The sequence below is a fragment of the Dendropsophus ebraccatus genome, chromosome 3 (genome assembly GCF_027789765.1).
Source record: "Dendropsophus ebraccatus isolate aDenEbr1 chromosome 3, aDenEbr1.pat, whole genome shotgun sequence".
NCBI classification, from domain to species: domain Eukaryota; kingdom Metazoa; phylum Chordata; class Amphibia; order Anura; family Hylidae; genus Dendropsophus; species Dendropsophus ebraccatus.
The window spans coordinates 25,144,661-25,166,674 of record NC_091456.1 but is presented as its reverse complement, the minus strand read 5'-3'; the positions used below and the strand labels follow the sequence as shown (position 1 = coordinate 25,166,674).

General features: G+C 42.3%; 1 protein-coding gene across 1 annotated transcript in view; it reads left to right on the top strand.

The window, feature by feature from the left end:
* Nucleotides 1–19,839, top strand: part of LOC138786986 (serotransferrin-like) — a 46,516-nt gene extending 26,677 nt beyond the window's left edge. Inside the window, exons 10-18 of the mRNA XM_069964069.1 lie at nucleotides 592–740; nucleotides 2,904–2,994; nucleotides 4,732–4,791; nucleotides 5,786–5,968; nucleotides 7,290–7,440; nucleotides 13,035–13,117; nucleotides 13,890–14,074; nucleotides 16,784–16,970; nucleotides 17,672–19,839. Coding sequence (XP_069820170.1) covers nucleotides 592–740; nucleotides 2,904–2,994; nucleotides 4,732–4,791; nucleotides 5,786–5,968; nucleotides 7,290–7,440; nucleotides 13,035–13,117; nucleotides 13,890–14,074; nucleotides 16,784–16,970; nucleotides 17,672–17,721 — 1,139 coding nt within the window. The 3' untranslated portion in view covers nucleotides 17,722–19,839. The remainder of the gene's footprint in view (nucleotides 1–591; nucleotides 741–2,903; nucleotides 2,995–4,731; nucleotides 4,792–5,785; nucleotides 5,969–7,289; nucleotides 7,441–13,034; nucleotides 13,118–13,889; nucleotides 14,075–16,783; nucleotides 16,971–17,671) is intronic.
* Nucleotides 19,840–22,014: the final 2,175 nt, after the last annotated feature.

Genomic DNA, 22,014 nt, shown 5'->3' with positions numbered 1-22,014 from the left:
TGGATATAGACCATGTTTTAGAAAAAGTTGTAACTCAGGAACGGCAGCAGCTAGAAAGATGGGAGACGTCTCAAAATACTCAGGGGGACTTTGTGAGTAAGACCAGCTAGGTTTGGGGGCATTAAATTTTTTTAGCTCTTGGGGAGAATACCCCTTTAAGTCTTCCAGTACTTATCAGCTGCTGTGTGTCCAGCAGGAAGTGGTGTTTTCTTTCCTGTCTGACACAGTGCTCTCTGTTGCCTCCTCTGTCCATGTCAGGAACTGTCCAAAGCAGGAGCAAATCCCCATTGAAAACCTCTCCTGCTCTCCAGACTGGAAATAATACAACTTCCTGTTGGGCATACAGCAGCTGATAAGTACTGGAAGGCTTGAGATTTTTTAATAGAAGTAAATTACAAATCTCTGGCACTTCATGGCAGCAGTTGATTTTAAAGAAAAGTTTTTTTGGTGAACTACCCCTTTAAAGAGTGACGCATTTGGCTGCAGTGTGTTCAGAATATATAACCGAATTTAGATGAAAATATCATGGCTTTAGAGGGTTTTGCAATTATTTTCCATATTGAATCCTAATTGTACATCTCTACATATCAGGTATCTCTCTGGACCACAGTGTCATCCGTTGGTGTTGTATTAGTTCAGCGGAGATGAGGAAGTGTGAAGACTGGGCACTGAGTATAAGATCGGACCCTTTGGTTTGTGTCCAAGCGACATCTCTATCTGGGTGTATTGAGATGATTAAGGTATAAGTGCCGAAAACATCCAGTAAGTGACTCTCCAGGCTCCCCTTTACTAAAGGTGACCATACACCATGTTGTTTGGCCAAACCCACCAGGCCTCAATTTACAAAGAAGTTCGGCCCTACCAAGCATGTTGTGCTCTCAGACCCCTGCATTCACATAGATGCTCATCCCGGCCAAGCATGCATGTGTTCTTATTATGGTGTGGGGGGAAAAGCCACTGCCAGACACCTCTGGGGTTGCATTACCTCGCTTTAAATCAAAGGATTGGTCTTAACAAAATTGTTAAGTTTGGCTGATGTTCATCTAATAGCCTCCTCAAAGGGGTACTCCAGTGATTTGTTTATTGATTTATTGATTTATTTATTTAAATCATCTGGTGTCAGAAAGTTTGTAATTTACACTCTATGGGAGGCGCGCGCATCGCTCAGCGTCTCTCCACACTTAAGAATGAACATGTCCATTCTTCAGCGCTGAGAGATGCAGGGCGCGCGCCTCCCATAGACTGTTATTATGACACGGAGGCTGGCGGAATTCCGCCTCTCTTGCTCTGAGTGAACAGGGCCTAAACCTGAGACAAGTGATATCACTGAGAAACAGGGCCGTTTCTAGGGCATTTTGGCCACAGGGCGAATCTTAAAGCGCCCCCCCCCCCCCCCTCCGACCTCACTCAGTTCAGTCCTGGGGAAGGAGGGGGGGGGGGGTATCAAGATTCAGGTTACTAGGAGGAATCAGTGTGTATGTTATGGAATAGGGCGGTGAAGCACCCCTACTAAATAATGTTCTACTGAGTACAAAAACATCATTCATTGACTCACAGGTGACGTCTTCTTTGATCTGAGGCGTCACTTTCCTTTTCCTCTCCATCCGGCCCCGGCCTCCAGGATGATTTCTTGCAGCTACAATTCATCTATTCAGAACCTGCAAGACATCTCAGGCTCTGCACTTCCAGCAACTTCCTTCCCTTTTCCCACCCATAAGGTCCCAAACTGTAGTAATTCTTGTTGTGCCCTCCATATAGTAATAATGTCTCCTGTAGTATAGCCCCCTCTATGCAGCCTCTATAGTATAGCCCTCTGTGTGGAGTGTAGGCATCTCTGTTGTATTGCCCACCTATGTGCAGTACAGTACTCCCTCCACTGTTTAGTACAGACCCATGTGCAGTACACCCCTACCCCCCATAATACTAAGTACAAGATGCTGGGAAAGCTGTGTGACCTCCACTATACTGACATACAGGATGCTGGGAAAGCTGGGTGACCACCATTATACTGACATACAGGATGCTGGGAAAGCTGGGTGACCACCATTATACTGACATACAGGATACTGGGAAAGCTGGGTGACCACCATTATACTGACATACAGGATGCTGGGAAAGCTGGGTAACCTCCATTACACTGCCATACAGGATGATGGGAAAGCTGGGTGACCTCCATTACACTGAAAAACAGGATGCTGGGAAAGCTGGGTGACCTTCATTATACTGACATATTGGATGCTGGAAAATGTGTGACCTAAATTATACTGACATACAGGATGCTGGGAGGCCTGTGAACTCTGGCACCGTAGGTCGGCAACGGGGGTGGAGCTTACCGTTTTGGGGGTGGGGCTTAACGGGACGTATCGGCTAGGATCATCATCTAGGAGTAGAGGTCGTGTTCTCCCCCCACCCATCAGGATGTAGCCCACCTCTGTGCAGTGCTTGATCCCCCCTCCCCCTCTCCCCCCTAGCCCCCATACTGTAAGCAAAAAGAAACAAATGGCCATATACTTACCTGTCACCCTGCTCTTCATAGATCCTCTTCTGGTCCCTGCGTCCTCTTCTAGTTTCCCGTGCAGGCAGCCAGCCTGTCATAGAGAGGCTGCCTGCACAGTCTCTGCCCCAGCGTGCTGTTCCCAAACAGCCACTGGGGGACTGGTCCTGGAGGTGTGCAGTGATGGTGGTGTTCACAGCTTACAGCTCCGTGGAGTCCTGCCGCCGGGTGGGGGAGGGGCGCTGATGATGAGGTGAGTGCAAGGGCCAGATGCTGCAGGGCGCCCCCTAGCTGTCGGCGCCCCGTGCGGTGGCCCGGCTCGCCCACCCCTAGAAACGGCCCTGCTGAGAAATCCAGCCCAATTTCTCTCTCTTATTACACACTGTATCTGTTGTTCCTTTTTATTTAGCGTAATGAGGCAGATGCGGTTACATTAGATGCCACTCATGCATATATGGCTGGAAGATGTGGACTCCACCCAGCTGCAGTGGAATACTGGGGTGAGCATAATGGGGCTGAATTACTAATGTCACTAACTAACTAATGTTCTAACGTCAGAAAAGTGTACATTTTGGTGGAGATTTATCAAAAACATGGTGTAAAGTGAAACTGGCCCAGTTGCCCCTAGCAACCAATCAGATTCCACCTTTCATTCCTTACAGACTCTTTTGAAAATGAAAGATGGAATCTGATTGGTTGCTAGGGGCAACTGAGCCAGTTTCACTTTACACCATGTTTAATAAATCTTCCCCTTTGTGGCCATCTTCCCTGCGGGGTTACTGTTCTGCCTTATTCACAAACGTTGCATGGCACCAAATTGCCAGAATCCCGCCATAACCTACATATTTACTAAACAAACGGGTTTTCTATTCTAAAAATCAGCCACTTCTTGCGTGGAGGGGTTTATAGTTTTTAGTTTTGTCACTGTCCAATTTATTAAGGGCATGAGACACATGTCAGAAAGCACTAGAGATTTGTAATTTACTTCTATTTAATAATCTCCAGTCTTTCAGTACTTATCAGTTGCTGTATGTCCTGCAGAAAGCGATGTATTATTTAGCAGCACAGGTTTTATATGGGGATTTCCTACTGCTCTGGACAGTTCCTCTCGCGGACAGGGGTGGCAGCAGAGAGCACTGTATCAGACTGGAAAGAATACCACTTCCTGCAGGACATACAGCAGCTGATAAATACTGGAAAACTGGAAATTTTAAAATAGTATCCCTTGGCATCTTCCTTATCAGGATACGGGATCCCATGAGTGGCTCAAACCAGGGCATTTTTTATGTGGTAGCTGCTGAAGTTGGATGCATCCCTAAGGCTGCCTGGAAAACATGGTTACAGCCTATGTTTTCCAGGACTCTCTAGGTAAGCATGCAACTTCAGCAGCCACCGCTAATCAAATGCCACGAACCCAAGCATGCGCAAAGTTTTGCAGCGAAATCCACTGCTAATCCAGTGCCATTCATCCCTATTAGAGCACATACTCACAGCGGGAATTAACATCCCTCTGTGAGTATGTGAGTTAACCCCTCGCCGCCCGCAGCCCCGACACGGCTGCATGTGAGGCTCCCGCTCAGGCAATCAGTGCACGGCAGCGGGAGTCGGGAGCCTCACATGCAGCCACGGCGCCGAGCAGGTAATGTATGCTCTCGGCGAGGGCTGCAGGCAGCGGGGGTTAACTCACATACTCACAGCAGGATGTCAATCCCGCTGCGAGTATGTGCTCTAATAGGGATGAATGGCACTGGATCCGCAGCAGATTTCGTGAAATCTGCTGCGGATCCAGTAGGTGTGAAGGCACCCTAAAAGTTATTCTTTTAAAGGACACCTGTCACCCCCCCGTGCCGGGGTGACAGGCTCCCGACCCCCTGTTAGACCCCCCTATACTTACGTGATCCCGCCGGGTCCCGCTTCCTGAGCCGGCCGGGTCCCGGAGATATCAGCTCCCGAAGCCCGGCACGCGCGCTGACAGCAGAGTCAGACGCCCATAGAGAATGAATGGGGAGTCCGATGCTCCGTCATTCTCTATGGGCATCGGACTCATCTCTCAGCGCGAGCGCCGGGCTTCGGGAGCTGATATCTCCGGGACCCGGCCGGCTCAGGAAGCGGGAGCCGTCGGGATCACGTAAGTATAGGGGGATCTAACAGGGGGTCGGGAGCCTGTCACCCTGGCACGGGGGTGACAGGTCCTCTTTAAGGCCAGCATCTAAAGGTGTTCTCTTGTATTTCTATAGGTGATCATTCTGACTGTCTTACAGATCCTAAAGAGCTTCTACAGAGTCTCATAGAGAAAGGTATGATATGGTAATACTGATAAATATTGCTGTAAATATACCCGTAGGTCTTATTATTGCTGCATTTTAAAACCCATGTTACAACCAGAGTACCAAGACTAACCCCTCCCCCCTTTTAAAGGGGTACTCTCTCAAATTAACTGTGTCAAAAAGTTATATATACAGTAGTTGCAATTTACTTCTATTTAAAAATCTCAAGCCTTCCAGTACTTATCAGCTTCTGTATGTCCTGCAGGGCGTTGTGTATTCTTTCCAGTCTGCTCTGATATAATGAACTGTCCAGGGCAGGAGATTTCCAATGGGGATTTGATCCTGCTCTGGACAGTTCCTGACATGGACAGAGATGTCGGCAGAAAGCACTGTGTCAGACTGAAAAGAAAACAACATTTCCTGCAGGACATACAGCAGCTGATAAGTACTAGGAGACTTGAGATTTTTAAATAGAAGTAAATTACAAATGTATATAACTTTCTGAAACCGGTTGATAAAAAAAGTATTTTTTTTTTAATTGCCAGGGTACCCCTTTAATGTGATTCAAATCTGGTGCAGCAGTCTGTGTACAATGTCCATAATACTGATGTATTATAGCACTGGCTCTCTAGCCCTTTAGATTAGTTCCCATCATGCCTGTATAGCTCCATTTGAGAGCATTGTTAGGGCTGTAGACAGAGCAAATCTATACTAATCGATTGGGGCAAAACCACATAAAAAAAAATTGACTGGGCAGAATGTGTTAGTGATTCATACAGACACAGCAATATTCTGAAAGTAAGGGTAACCTTAAGGGTATATTCACACGGGCGTCTCGCATAAGAAATCCGCAGCTAATCTGCAGCTAATCCGCAATATATATATTAATAATAAGAAGAATAATATGTGTATTGCGGATTAGCTGCGGATTAGTTGCGGATTTCTTGTGCGAGACTCCCGTGTGAATATACCCTTATTATTCACTTTGACATATGGTAATTTAAATCATAATTATCTATTTTAGGCTTTCCTACTATGTATGCCTTGGCTATAACAAAAAAAAGCATGAAAGCTGTGACCCTTCTCGATATGAGCGGGCGCCGATCCTGCCATGGCAGCATGTACAGTCCTGCAGGATGGCTCCTTCTCTCCAGATACACCGTCCGGGCACCGGTGAATGAAACATGGGATTGTGACATAAATTCAGGTTGTAAAACAGACTAACAGGCGACATAAGCCTGGGTGTATGTTGGGTGTCACCACTTTATTTAATGGTGTGCGGTTTTATTATCTTACAGGGAATTTGCCACCAGACAATTACCTATCGTTCAAATTAACTGTTGTTAAACATATTTTAAGGGTGCCTTCACACCTACCGTATCGCAGTAATGAAATCCGCTGCGGATCCGCAGCGAATTTGACAGTGCGTATTTAATGCTGTGTTCATTCATTTAGTTAAATCTGCTGCGGATCCGCAGCAGATTTTCTACTGCAATACGGTAGGTGTGAAGGCACCCTTAAAGATTTTTTTTGGTGATTTTTTTTCTAATTTTCTTAAAAATTTTTTAATAATCCTGAAATTTCATTCTAGCCACTAAGCCTAATAATAAGCTAACAATTCTTGTTCTATATAGAAATCTTTTCAGCAGTCTCTTCACTAGTATCTAGGGCAGGATTATAGTGAAATGTAACACCTGTTGGTAGATAAGATGGGATCATTCCATTCACAATAGGGGATGGTCACAATTCCTTCTCTTAACCTACCTGGCTTTGGCTTCAAATCTTTGGCAGATAATCTGTCAGATAATCTTTCTGCGTAAATGGACCCTAGAACTCTCCCATGAACACGGCGATACCAAATATGTAAATTTCTTTCTTTTTATTCATTTATAAAATAGGAAAAGGGGGTAAGCGATGCGGAATCTGTTGGCGCTATACAAATAAATATTCTTCTTCTTATTATTATTATTATTTAACCTTTTATTAGGGGAGAGGATTTTACATTAATAAAAAAAACAACTTGACAACTTTGACAGCTGCATTTAAAGTTGATAAGCTGGAAGCGGTGATCGGCCTGGTTGGTTAATACACCACACGCTGCAGAGAGGGCTCGTGCCGGGAGCCCTTTCTGTTTACCCTCTACGGCCGTTAAGAGGTTAAAACAGCATGTTTTTGTTTCAGTTTTGCTTTTGTAGCAAAAAGTAGTAAAATTAGCACGAAATATGCTTTATTAAGTAAATATATAGTAAAGAAGCTGGTGGCTATATTGCAATAGATGCCTCTCCTGTCTATTGCATTTTAGACGCCAGCTTCTTTACTATATATTTACTTAATATAGTATATTTTTGTTCTAATTTTGCTATTTTTCGCTTACAAGCTTGCAGTGCTTTGGCTGAGGATCAAAAGTTTGGTAATTCTCACACATTGTCAATGTTGCTGTGTGGCTTGGCTACCATTTGTGTTGCCGTTCTTTCACTTAAACATTGCATTGTTTTTTGTCATCTACTGTATATTATTTTTTTCTTTAGCTTATGAAAACTATTTCTGGAAGGGGTGCATGCCTGGAGGAGAACGTGGTCTATGCAAGGTGTGTGTGGGATGGGAGGAGGTTGGCAGAGTCAATGGGAGATGTGCAGCAAATCATGATGAACGTTATTATGGCAACATGGGTGCCCTGAGGTGAGTATGGAAAAATAAGGTCTAAGCATATGCAGTATAAGAGCCAGATCATTTACTTACCCCTACACAATAGTTTTGCTGTTGTTCTTATTTGTTAGCTGTCTTTGGTGGAAATACTGAGAGTATGTGCCTGTGTAATCTATGTGAAGCCTTTCATTTTGTAAGATAGATAAAACATATGTAAACAAATGAAATTAGTTCAGTTCTTGAACTCTTGGAATAGATCCAGCATCGCACTGGTATTAGTGTTGAAGTCAACCAGGTCTCCTTTATGCAATAGAAGCTTTACTTTTCCTGTCCACGAAGGAGTCATATTTTTGTTCCTGTAATGCATATTACACTAAAATCTTACAAAAGATACAAAACAAGTACCTCAGTGACACACAATATGTACATATACAGTCAACTAGTCAGTGTGGACATATACAGTGAGCCAGGGGCGTAGCTAATGTCTCCTGGGCCCTGGTGCGAGAGGTCAACCTGGGCCCCCCCCCTTTCACGATCAAGTGATGCTACTGGTAGGTGTATGTGTGTGTGTGTGTATATATATATATATATATATATATATATATATATATACTCCAAGACAGATATTACCAATAACACCAGCATATAGGAAGAGAAAATATTATCACCATATATATTACCGCCATACTTTTACTGTATACTGAGACCAATATTGCCAATAATACAAGTATACAAGGATGCAAGGGGCAAATATCACCGCCACACCACAACCACTACCATCACCACCATATTGTTACTGACCAAATCCAGTATACTAAGACCAATAAGACACAGTACCGGATAACACGTAACAAATATTACCACCACATACTGACTAACACCGCCACATACCGACTAACACCGCCACATACTAATACCACCACATACTGACTAACACCACCGCTGCTACTGAATAAGATCCACTGTACACAGATCACTATCACCTCATTCAGTCATGTAGAGGTGGACGCAGCTCCACACAGGTTGTATACACCTCGGAGTTCTTCCCTTTTAATTTTTTTCTTCTCCATCTGCCCTGGGCCGTTATGAGAACTTCTCCGAGCCACAAATCCACAGAATCTGCCAGACAGACATATTAGGCTCCTCACACTGGCACCATCCTCATCTCTTTACACACTGCACATCTGTATTGGCCCCTTTACACCCTCATTTAGTGGGTAGCCCTGACACTATGTGACCCCCCCTTATAGTATATATAGATGGCCCCCACTGCATGTTGCCCCCCCCCCTTATAGATGGCCCCTTCTCTCCCCCACCCCTTATAGATGGCTCCCTCTTCTCCCCCCCTTAAAGATGGCCCCCACTGCATGTTGCCCCCCCCTTTATAGATGGCCCCCCTCCCCTTATAGATGACCCCCTCTCCCCCCCATTATAGATGCCCCCCTCTCATCCTATAGATGGCCCCCTCTCTTCCCCCATTATAGATGCCCCCTCTCCCCCTCCTCCCCTTATAGATGGCCCCCTCTCCCCCCTCTTATAGATGGCCACCTCTCCCCCCTCGCCTTATAGATAGCCCCCTCTCCCCCGCCCTTGAAGATGGCACCCTCTTCTCCCCACCGGGACACCCCCGCCAGCCGCACATCAGCCGGGGCCCGGACGAGCCTGCTCTTGTGACCGCAAGCAAAACAATGCTTGCGGTCACAAGAGTAATTTAAGGGGGGAGCAGTGCAGTGCCCCCCCCCCTTCGTGGCAGGCCCAGGTAGCTACGCCACTACAGTGAGCTGAACATGAATTTATATAAGGCTGGGTTCACACTGCAATCCATTTTATGCCCCCCCCCAAAAAAAACGAATGAAAAATGGATGAAAAAAAGTATGCATTTGGGTGCATCTGTTTTGGTCGTTTTTTTCCATTGACTTTGGCTGGGGTCACACTGCGTTTTTGTAGTCCGTGTTACATATATGTCTTTTTAAAGGGGTTGTCCTGCAAAAATCATTCAAATCAACTGATATCAGAAAGTTATATAGATTTGTAATTTACTTCTATTAAAAAATCTCAAGTCTTTCCATACTTATTAGCTACTATATGTCATGCAGGAAATGTTGTTTTATTTTAAGTCTGACACAGAGCTCTCTGCTGACATCTCTGGCCGAGACAGGAACTCTGTCTCCGTTTATCCCCATAGAAAACCTCTCCTGCTCTGGACAGTTCCTGTCTCGGCCAGAGATGTCAGCAGAGAGCTCTGTGTCTGACTGAAAATAAAACATTTCCTGTATGACATACAGCAGCTGATAAGTACGGGAAGCGATTTTTTAATAGAAGTAAATTACAAATCTATATAACTTCCTGACACCAGTTGATTTTAAAGAAAAAGATTTTTGCTAGACAACCACGTTAAATGGTTACTTACATGGTTACTTAACATACAGAAACATGGTAAACCACGCTTAAAAAAGAAAAAAAAAAATAGCATCCATTTTAATCGGATCCGAACAGATTGCACAAAATTGCATCTATTTTTGCATCTGTTTAATCCATTTTTTTTTCATACAACATATTCGTTAAATGGACTGCAAAAACGCAGTGCGAACAGTCTTCCATTATTTAAAAAGGTTAAAAAGTGCATCCTTTTTTAGCGTACACAACCAAATTTTCGTATATGCTAAACAAACACATGCTTTTTAAAGGGGAACTCCGGATAAGAAAAACTTGTTTTCTATTAAAAGTACATTAAAAGTTATATAGATGTGTCTATACAATGTATGGCTATGTTCACACTGCGTATATGTCCAGCCGCATATTTTCGCGGCCGGACATATACGCGGTAAACTCCGGCCGGGGATTTACGCTACTTGCGACCAGCTACGTACGGAGCGCGAACTTACACCCGCAGTCTACTTACGCTTCCCGAGCGCCCTGCGTAGCGATCTGACAGCGGTCTTTTACTGGGAAATCTTCGCCTAGCCCCGGAAACCCCACAGAACCTTTTGGATCGGCACAAAAAGATGGGAAAATTAAGAAATCACCACTCGTACGGGACCGCATGTTACGCTACGGGCGTAAGTTACGGCATTTTCGTCCTCAAACAAAGTTACTTACGTAGTGTGAACTGTGCCGCCGTATATCGTATACTTTACATTGTACGCAAACTACGTCCGGAGACTTACGTAGTGTGAACATAGCCTATTACTGTATATGTACGGTTCTGCTGGTAGCTGATAGAAATCCAGGAAGTGAAAAAAATGGCCCCTGTGCCAATCCACATTGTCTGCTGCTCCCACTGCTATCCCCCCCCTTAGGAGACAAATCTTCCATGCCTCTGTCTCACATTGTGTGTGTTTGCTGAGCACAGGCTGATGATGCAGACAGGATGTGATCTCCCAGGAGGCTTGGCTGGATAATCCGATCCCCTGACTGATTCACCATCTCTAACCGGCCAGAAGCAGCTGCTGCACTAATTTTTACTGATTGTGATGGGTGGGGGCTGTGATGATCACATGAGGGAAAGCATTGCATTCTGGGAAATGCCAAACCAGGAAGAACAAAAACACAAAACAGAGCATTTTTGTTAGTTTCAAAACTGGGATAGACAGGTAAGTAATGCGTCATGCTTCTGCAGAAGTTTCATTTTTTTAACCTCTACCTGGAGTTTCTCTTTAATCTTTTTTTTTTTTTTTTTTTATAATGAAAGTCAATAGAAAAATGGAGCAAATGGATGCTAACAAATGCATTTTCTTTGCTTAAAACAAATGAAAATAAAATAAAAAATCAGATTGCAAAAACGCAGTGTGAACCCACCCTAATATTTTATCACTTTTAGGTGTTTTTTAATTCTATTATTTCTTCTCTTTCATTAGAGCAACCACAAATGTAAAAATATAAACACATAATTACATAAGGAGATATCTTACGTGTCTTTCTCAGACTATTCACCAAACTAGGTTTAAAGAACATTCTCAAAAAATTATTTTCGGTTAGAGAAGTAATCTATTTATCATTTTTACTCATATGTAAGAAAAATTCAACTTATTGGGGTTGGCCACTTTATAGTAAAATTGATCAGGGTACAGTACTAGTAACTGTACTCACTGTATATACTGACAGCAGCTCCCTGTGTACTGGAGCTAAAATCGACTCCCCTCCTCCAGGCTGTGCAGCCCTACTCTGTGATGAGTCTGTCCATAAGATAGCTGACATGGAGGAGTATGTGACCATGCCCCGCCCCCCAGTGACCACCGCTGAGCCTGTATATGTCTATGGGGGACACTGGGGGGCCGGTGCATGGTCACAAGCTTCTCCTTGTCAGCCATTTTATGGACAGACTCACCACAGAGCAGGGCAGCACAGCCTGGAGGAGCGGAGTCTGATATTAGCTCTATGAGGTGCACAGGGAGCTGCTGGCAGTATATACAGTGAGTACACCTACTAATAGTGTACACTGAACTATTTTACTATAAAGTGACCAATCTCTTTAAACGGACCCATCACAAAAAGGCGGGAAGAAAGAAGGAAGAAATTAATTTGCAAATATTTCAGGAAGCCAGAATTTTTGACAACCCATCTTTTTATTGGAATATCCAACATATTCAGAATTTTTAACAGAGTTCATTGTGTTTAGCCATTCTGACCTAGACAGGGTAAGGGTATGTGCACACTGAGCAATTCTCGAGGAATTGTAGCTGAAAGTTTTCTGCTTGAAATTCCTCGCCTATTCAGCTCAGGCAGAATAAGGGTGGGTTCATACTGAGGAATTCTCGCGGATAATATCCGTGAAATTCCGCAGTATGTCCGCGCGCACAGCCGCACGCCTTTCCGACGACATGTCACTTCTTTTGGCGGATAGCTGAATACGCAGGCCCATAAAATGGTGTCTATGGAGCTGGCAGAAAGGCACGCGGACATACTGCGGAATTCCACAGAGTTTATCCGCGAGAATTCCTCAGTATGAACCCACCCTAGGAGCAGAAAAGGAGCTGTATTTGCAGAACTTGAGCAGAATTCGAGCAGAATGCAAGCGGAATTCAAGCAGAATTTCAAGCAGAATTTAAGCCCCATTGACTTCTATAGGATTCCTCTAGCAGAATCCGCCCAAAGGGTGGTTTCATACTGAGGAATTCTCGCGGATAATGTCCACGGAATTCCACCGTCTGTCTGCGCGCATGGCCGCGCTCCTTTCCGCCGGCTCCATAGACACCATTCTATGGGCTGGCGTATTCCGCTAGCTGCCGAAAGAAGAGACATGTCGGAATACGCTGGCCCATAGATTGGTGTCTATGGAGCCGGCGGAAAGGCGCACGGCCGTGTGCGCGGACAGACAGCAGAATTCCGCAGACATTATCCGTGAGAATTCCTCAGTATGAACCCACCCAAAGAATGAACCCGTTCTATCTTTGGGCGGAACGCGGATTCCGCGCGGAATCCGGACAGAAATTTCCACTGTGTGCACAGACAGTCGGAATTCCCATTTTGCTCTATAGAAAGGAGCAATGTTGCATTTAAACGGGCGGAATCCGCGGGAATTGCTCAGTGTGCACATACCCTTACAAGGCAGAGACAGTTCCTGAATATTACCAGTTTAGTATACAACAAGGCTTTTATAACTAAATTTTTGTTTGCTTGGTTTTTAGGTGTTTGGTTGGAGACCCAGGTGGACGCAGTTATGGAGATGTTGCATTTTTGGAGCATCACTCTTTGCAAGAAAACATAGCATGTAAGAAATATCTCATCTAGTACCAAGCAACTGTGGTACTTCCAGTGCAGCACAAGTAACAAAGAAAAAAACAAAAACATTGAAAAGAAACCACATATTTGGATGTAACTGAATGAATATAGAATGAAATCTGTCCAACAGACTATTTATCAAGCCCAGATTTCCTATCAGTTCCATCTTTGGTAGGTTGATAGGACCACCCTCTTGAAGACCATAAGGGCCCTATTCCACCGGACGATTATCGTTTAGATTATCGTTAAATCGTTTGAGTCTAAACGATAATCGTTCGGTTGAAATGCAGTTATCGATTAACGACCGAACGAGATATCGTTGATCGCTTTATAAGACCTGGACCTATTTTTATCGTTGCTCGTTCGCAAAACGTTTGCATTGAATAAGACATTGTTCGGTCATTCGAAAAAGATACGAACGCAATAGCGAAGAAATAGCGAAGAAAAAACGACTGCAAATACGATCATAAGTAACGATTATCGTTCCATGGAAATGAGTGAACGTTTTCAGGTCTTTTGCAATAGCGGTCGTTTGAGATCGTTAATCCTTAACAATTATGCGAACGATAATCGTCCGGTGGAATAGGGCCCTAAGTGGTTTATATTAGATGCAATAAAAAAATACAACTTTTTATTTATATAATGGCAAAAAAATGTGTGGAAACCGGGCCTTATCGTAGGTGGAGGGAGGTCACAATTTTCTAAGATTAATAGACATAGTAGCTTTCTTTATGTAATTAATATATTTTTTTTTCCCACAGATCTGGAGAGCTCTGGTTGGGCCCATGGTTTATCTGTCTCAGACTTTGAACTTTTGTGTCCAAATGGTGAAAAATTTCCACTAACAGAATGGAAGCACTGTAACCTGGGAGTGATCCCTCCAAGTATAGTGATGACCCGTCCTGTAATCACTGCTAAGATCTATGAATTCTTAATGAAATCCCAGGTAACGTATGGTAGTTTTAAGTGACGGAAAGAACTAGAGAAGTAAAGTGATATTACTAAAGGTAGACCCAGACAAGGCAGAGAATGGTGAAATTAAATAGATCTGTTAACAATATATGGTATGTCTACTGGGACATCTCCTATCAGAGGAATAGGAATTGGACAGGTCTGACTTCAATTTTTCCCAAAGTATTGTTGCCAAGCTGTTCAGATGGCACTCACATCCTTTCTACCATATAAATAATTTGGCTGCTGTTCATTTGAAGTGGTGTTTGTTTGGTTATGTCTTACAGGGGAACTCTGGATAGAGAATTTTTTTTTTTATTTAACCCCTTCAAGACAAATTAATGCAATGTTCCTCTTCGCTTTCTAAGAGCCATAGCACTTTTATTTTTTCACCTAAAGGGTTGGTTGGGGTGTCATTTTTTGCGCTATGATCTCTAGTTTTTATTCATATCATATTGGTGTAACAGAAAAATTTTGATCCCTTTTTATTAATTTTTTTTGTGATATATAATTTAATAAAATCAGCAATCCTAGTGCGTTCCCCCCGTTTACGCCGTTCACCGTACGGGAACAATAATGTTATATTTTAATAGATCAGACAATTCCGCATGCTACGATATGTAATATATTTATTTTATTTATATTTTTATAATAGGTAAGGGGGTCTTCAAAACTTTTATGGGGGAGGGGGGTTATAAGGGTTTTTTAATACTTGTATAAAACTTTTTTATTACACTTTTTTTTACACTTTTATTTACTGTAAAATATGCAATCATTAGATAGCATAAACTGATCTATGCTATGCCATAGCATAGCATAGATCAGTGTTATCGGCGATCTATGTATAGAGCCTGCCTGAGAGCAGACTCTATACATGGATCGACGAACCAACAGGAAGGAGGTAAGGAGCTTACCCCCGCCTGTTGGCACATGAGATCATAATCTCCGCAGGACCCCCGCCCCCGTCCCGATCACTTAGTGACAGATGCTTGATCTGTCACTGAGCAGCTTAAACGCCTTGATCGCTGTAGATCACTGCGTTTAAAGGGTTAAAAAGAGTCAGCTGCGGGATCGCAGCTGACTCACATTACCTCCAGCCCTGTGATGTGAGCGGGATCGCTCTCCCTGCAGCGCTCCCGCTCACATCAATAACCCTGTCAGTCAATATATATGTATATATACATTCCTACTGCACGGGGTATGTGCAGTAGGAACGTATATGTACAGATTGCTGACGTAAGGGGTTAAAAATAAATTGAAAGTTACATAGATGTCTCTTTATAATGTATTTCCATATCTGTGCAGTTCTGGCATGGGTGGAGAGGTGCAGGAAATGTGCAGGAGGAGAAACAGGATGTTCTAAGCAGTAGTGGATTATAATAGGGGCGTTTTGGGCGGTAGCCCGGGGCCCTGAGCTCCTGGGGGGCCCATGACCACCCAAAAAGACTTATACTTTCAGTGGTGTACTGTCTCCTGGCTACACTTCCGCCATGATTTGCAAAAAATCAATGTTTTTTTTTTATGGCAATTTTGCACAAATCAGGACATCATGACGTTATCTGTCTTGTACTATGAACGCCAGGCTAGTGGTGCCATAGTTACAGTGGGATGGGGAGGCCCAGGCTTGGTGAACAGCCCGGGGCCTATGGTAAAGTTAATCCGCCCCTGGTTCTAAGCGTCCACTGCAAAGAGCTCAGAAAGAGGAAAAGGAAGAAAGACAGAGTAGGCAGAAAAGTGCATCAGAGGAGTGGGATTACTGTAAAACCACATAAAGAGGGTTGGGATGGGGCACACAGGTAGGAGCCTTGCATTGTCTAAAAGTTTTTTTTTCCACAAGGCTTCCTGGAGTTCCCCTTTAAAGAGATCCTGTGGTCTCTCCTGACTAAATAGCCAGCTGGGTGATACCACCTGGAAGGGGGGAAGGGATATCCTTAAAATGCCTTGTATTGACAGCTGTGATTGGATAGTGTAAGCTGGTAACATCCAATTGGCTATTTACACAAGAGGTTTGTAGTAAGAATGGCAAATGAGCAGCACAACACAGAGCTATTACAAAGGGCGACAACAATTGTTATTGAAAGGAGAAGTCCGGCCATAATAAATAGTTGTCAGGTGACACGGGCAAGGGAGAAAGTGATTGATTTCTTACCTCTCCTCGTGCCCACGATTAGAGATGATCAAATATCGGGAATTTTCTGGTTCATTCGAACTCGAACCTTCGTCATTTAATTCCCGATGCCTTCCCATTCCGTGGGGAAGGTGGAGGCAAACCGAGTACCGCTTGGAAAACAGGGATACAGCCTAGGTAATAGGCTGTATCCCTGTTTTCCAGGCAGTACTCGGGCTTTCTCCATCTTCCCCACGGAACGGGAAGGCATCGGGAATTAAATGACGAAGGTTCGAGTTCGAATGAACCAGAAAATTCCCGATGTTTGATCATCTCTACGCACGATGCGCTAGGTGCCCGAAATCAGGATCTCTGCCGGAAGGCATTTTCCCCCAAGTTTGTTATGATGTCCCCTACTCTGGGGAAAATGCCCGACCCGGGTGATGGACAGTCCGCTGGAGTCAGTGACTGGAGAACAGTCTGCCCCCCTGCTCTTCCAACAGGCTCAGAGGTTATACATTAAAAAATGCTGTCAGCTACTGTCTGCTTACCATTGGAGTTACACAGACTCTTGCTGACTGTTTATTTCATTCTTAGGAATATCTGAGACCAAGCAAAGATACTTTTCAGCTCTTCGAGTCAGTACAAAAATATGGAGAGGGTGATCTGCTATTCAAAGATTCCACTACTTGCCTCCTTCCAACTGGGCACAATGGACTTCAAGACATACTAGGAGACAGCTTCATGCAGCTTGCAGACTCCGTGTTTGACTGCACACAAGCAGGTACTAAGTATCCCTATACTTATGTTCTACTCATAAAAATTAGGAAAAAATTCATATAGTCTTATATAGAACAGTCAGTGAGGTTTCTGGTTGTTTATAGTTTTATACTGTTCTTGTGATGTATAAAAACTTATTTTAACGCAAACTAGTGTCAAATCTACATATAAAGCTAGTATTTGGTATAATAGTTGATTTCTGTACACTTAAAGGGGTACTCCAGCAAAAAAAATTCTTTCGAATTGTTTTTAGAAAGTTATACAGATTTGGAATATACTTCTATTTAAAATTATAAAGTCTTCCAGTACTTATCAGCTGCTGTATGTCCTGTAGGAAGTGTTGTTCTCTTTCCAGTCTGACATAGTGCTCTCTATTACCATGTCATTACCATGTCAGCAACAGTTCGGAGCAGTAGCAAATCTCCATAGAAAACCTTTCCTGCTTTGAACAATTCCTGCCTGGCAACAGAGAGCACTGTGTCAACCTGGAAAGAATATAACACTTCCTGCAGGACATACAGCAACTGCTAAGTACTGGAAGACTGGAGATTTTAAAGTACAAGTAAATTACAAGATTATAACATCTTAACAATTTTTAGGCACCAGTTGATTTGAAAGACAAACATTTTTGCCTGAGTTCCCCTTTAAATTATGATCTACAAATGTTTTTACTTAGTATTTATTTTTTACTGCTTTCTCTTGTAGGGATCTTAGATTTCTGCACTTCAGATATCTGCACAGATAAGAAGAAATAACTTTACAATCCTTTTTTCCAAAAAAAAACAACAACTAAAAAACACAAAATTTGCTATCAAAATAAACTTACTGTATCATTTCCAACAGGCATCCCTGAGCACCTAGATTGGTCTTCACCTTAAATTCTTGGAGGTTTCCCGGTTACTTCAAATTTCTGTGCTGATTTTTAAAATGTACCTATTATTTTTTTTTTTATCATAGTTCTTATTAAAGTAATGGCTATTCCATACAGTAAAGGGCACAAGGAGTCCCTCCAGGTCCATAACACTGGTATACATCAATTTTCCTGACTACAAGATAACACGTAATCTTTATGTATTTTGGGGTGCTAAATCCAAAAATAAAATCCGTTTCCTTCATTTAACGTCAAGTTTTTCCCCAAAACGCTGTTTATTAGTAAACTTTCGCAGTTATAACGTAACATTATATATAATTATTTGGAAAAGCTGTGTGTTAAAAAAGATAATAGTGTGCAGAAAGATATGCAGTAGGTATAACTAAATGGAAGAATACTGAATAAGTAGTTTAAAACTGCTGACGTCGACATTTTTGGCTATATATATATTTATGGAACATAGATATCAGGACAGATGGAACACAAACATGATGGTAGACTACTGCTAGTGTTTACAGCGTGACAACCTTGATCATAACTATTCCAGGGCATCCAAAAAAAAGAATTGTGGAGGGGAGATCCCTTCATCTCCTCAGGCCAGGCCTGAGAGTCGCACTGACATTGATCCCTGGTCGGCAATCTGTAGGTCTGGGCTGCAGCAGCTCAGAGTAATACAGCTCTGATCTAATCAATCAGTGCTGTATTATGTATACTGCAGTGATCTCAATGATAGATCAGTGCAGTTGTATTAGAATTCTCCCAGGAAGAATTTAAATTAATGTATGTAAAAAAAAAAGTTTTTTTTATTAATAAAAAAAATCCCATGCCCTAGTAAAAGTTTAAATCACCCCCTTTTCCCATTTTACAAAAAGAATTAAATAAACATATTTGGTATCGCCGCGTGTGTAATAGTCTGAATGATTAAATGATCACATTCCTGTTCTTGCATGGTAAATGGCATAAGCGCAAAAACAAGCCAAAGTACAAAAATTGCAGATTTTTGGTCACAACAAATGCAGAAAAATTGTAATAAAAAGTGATCAAAAAGTCACATATATGCAAGGAAAGTAATGATAGAAAAAAACAGATCATGGCGTAAAAATCGACACCTCATACAGCCACATACACCAAAAAATAAAAGTGTTACAAGGATGGGAATAGGACAATTTGAAGAACTTTTAGTTTTTTTTTAAGTTTAATTTTTTTTTTTTTAAAGCCATCAAATAAAATAAAAGTTATACAAGTTACATATCGCTGTAATTGTACTGACTTCAGGAACAGAAATAACATGTCAGTTATACCATAAGGCGAATGGTGTAAACACAAATTCCCTCGAAATAAAAAGAATTGCTCTTTTTTTTTACTTCAGTGCACAAATAAATTTTTTCAGGATTCAGTGTATTTTATGGAAAAATAAGGGCTCATGTGGGTCTGTAGGTGGAAAAAATGCAAGCACTATGTATGGCCTTTTAAACCCAAGGAAGACAAAATAAAAGCACAAAAATGTAAAATTGGCTCAATTAATCATTCATGAAAAAAATTGACGTATTGCATATTTTTTGCCTTCAAATAAAGAATCAGCACCTTTCATTTGGGTAAAATCAGCAAAAATATTTAGGTCAGCAGATTTTTTTTTTTTTTTTCAAATGTAGACCAGTGTAATAGATGTGCTTATTGGAATGATCACAGGCACTTGTTCATAAGGCCTAAAGCTTGGAAAGTAAGTATGTAATGTTTTGGCATATTAAAGAAGGACATGTCAATTTACAATTGTTATATGAAATGTTTATATCAAACAGCTTCCACACTGCTTTGCTTTACTTAGCACAATGAAGTATATAAAGGCAGCTGGCATATGATTTTGAGTGTTGTACCAGTGTTATTCAGTTACAGTCATGTGTATACCCTTCCAATACATTCCCTTTTTGTCACAGAACATGGTTTGAAATTAAGATGTAATAATAAAAAGAGCGACTTCTGAGAAAAAGTTTCTACTGTAACAGTAAACTTTCCATAATCATTTAAAAGGAACCCATCACCATGAAAATGCTACCTCAGCTATCGGCATCATGTTATAGAGTAGTAGGAGCTGAGCAGATTGATATATATCTTTATGGGAAAAGATTAAATATAACTTGTTGATTGAGATCTCTGATGTTTCCATGCTAAGGAGTCCAGTCCATGGAATGACACCGCCCACTGGACTCCTTAACACAGCATGATCAGGGATTTCAATCAATATGTTACAAGTTATTCTGAATCTTTTCCCTCAAAGATATATATCAATCTGCTCAGTTATTCCTGCTCTATAACATGATGGTGATAGTTTAGATTATTTCGGTGACAGGTTCCCTTTAAATGATCGCTGATGTATCAACATGATGTCATTTCACAAAGTTGTTCCCCATTCACAGAACTATTTAGGGGATCACTGAGGGTCTGACCAACCTGGAGAACCAGGAGTACTGCTAGGTTGTGAAAACATCTCACACAAGCCTCATACCTTTTAAAAGGGTTGTCCCATCTGCTGAGAATTCAACTTAGCACTGATGCATCACCAATCACTTCCTGGTTTGATGCTGAGGAAGTGAAGATGGGATACAGCGGTGCTGGGCTGAATCAGCCCGGCATCACTGTCTCTCCCACTGAGCTTACACATCTCAGGGGACAATCCAAATGCTGGAGACGTGTAAGCTCAATGGGAAAGAGGGAGTGAAACGCTTACTACTGGTCCCAAGGATCCCAGTCACAGCTCTCAGGACGGAGAGCAGTGGTCGGGACCCTAGGCAAGGAGCTGACAACAGTAAAGGAAGAGAAAGACGCCAAACTTTAAAAGAAAGCAATTTTGCTAATGCAAAGTATTCGCAAAATTACTTTCTTTTGTATCCCCTATCACCTTACAAAAGTTTAGGTGATGGGGATGCCCCTTTAATAATGCCTGCCTGCACCTCCATAGTAATAATGACCTTCTCTATCCTCTGAGCTCCGTGTATGAATAATACTTTCCTGTGCAACCCCCCCCCCCCCCATCTTGTAGTGATAAGGCCATACTCTTTCTAGAGTTCGCTCAACAATAGTAATAATGCCCCCTGTGGATGTCAATTAAGTAGCTTGAGACAGACAGATGCGAGCACAGAGGTGTTGCAGGCTAGCACTGGGTTTTACATAGCTAGGCTTTTGTGTCGAAGGAGAACACCCCCTGAGCTTTTGTAGCTCATTTCTATGAAAATAAAAAGACATCTCTTCCTTCAATTACCTAAAACCCTGTGAGGGGTTAGCTTTAAAAGCCTGCACAGACCAATTTATTGCTAAATACAACAGACACACGCTGGGTATGGAGCAGGCAGGACTCTCGAACCAGCTCCATATACTCCAATGAGGGAAGTTTAGAATTACATAAACAAAAAAATCTCCCTGTAGGCAATGCCTTATTAATACATGTCTCTAGGCCGGTTAATATAGGATTTTTTTGTGTGTTTATTAAAGATTTTTTTTTTTTTTTTTGCATAACAGTAATTTAACTGTAAAAAAATAGAAAAAAAAAAGAAACAATTTCTCTCAATTATTCCTGAGAAACATGGCTGTGGTGTGAAGAAGACATGGGGTATGTAGGAGAGTCACATGTGAGGGGTGGTCATCTTAGGGTCAAACAGCACATCAATTGGTCCCCTGTGCAACTATATAGAATCACACAGATGATGCAACCAAAGGGTGCCTTCACACGTACCGTATCGCTGCGTATTTAACGCTGTGTGTTTGGTGCGATTTTTACATGCGAGTTTTGATTTTCACATGATTTTCATGTGAAAATCAAAACTCGCATGTAAAAATAGCACCAAACACGCAGCGATAAAAACGCAGCGTTAAATACGCAGCGATACGGTAGGTGTGAAGCTACCCTAAAAGGACTTTTCAAGCATTGACCCCACAAACGTGAATCAAAGAGAGTGGCATAAATTCGACAGAAAAGGGGTGAGGTGGGAGGGAGCAGTTGAAAGGTTGATGGATCCCCCTGCACACCAAGCCTCTAAAAGAATATGACTGACTATACAGCAGTATGGAGGATCATTACCTAGTTCCTTTTCCAAATACCAAGTGATGAGTCGAAAGTGAGGCTTAATTTGTGTTTGGATTTGTCTGGGGAGAATGGAGATCAGACTTTACCAAATAGGAAAGA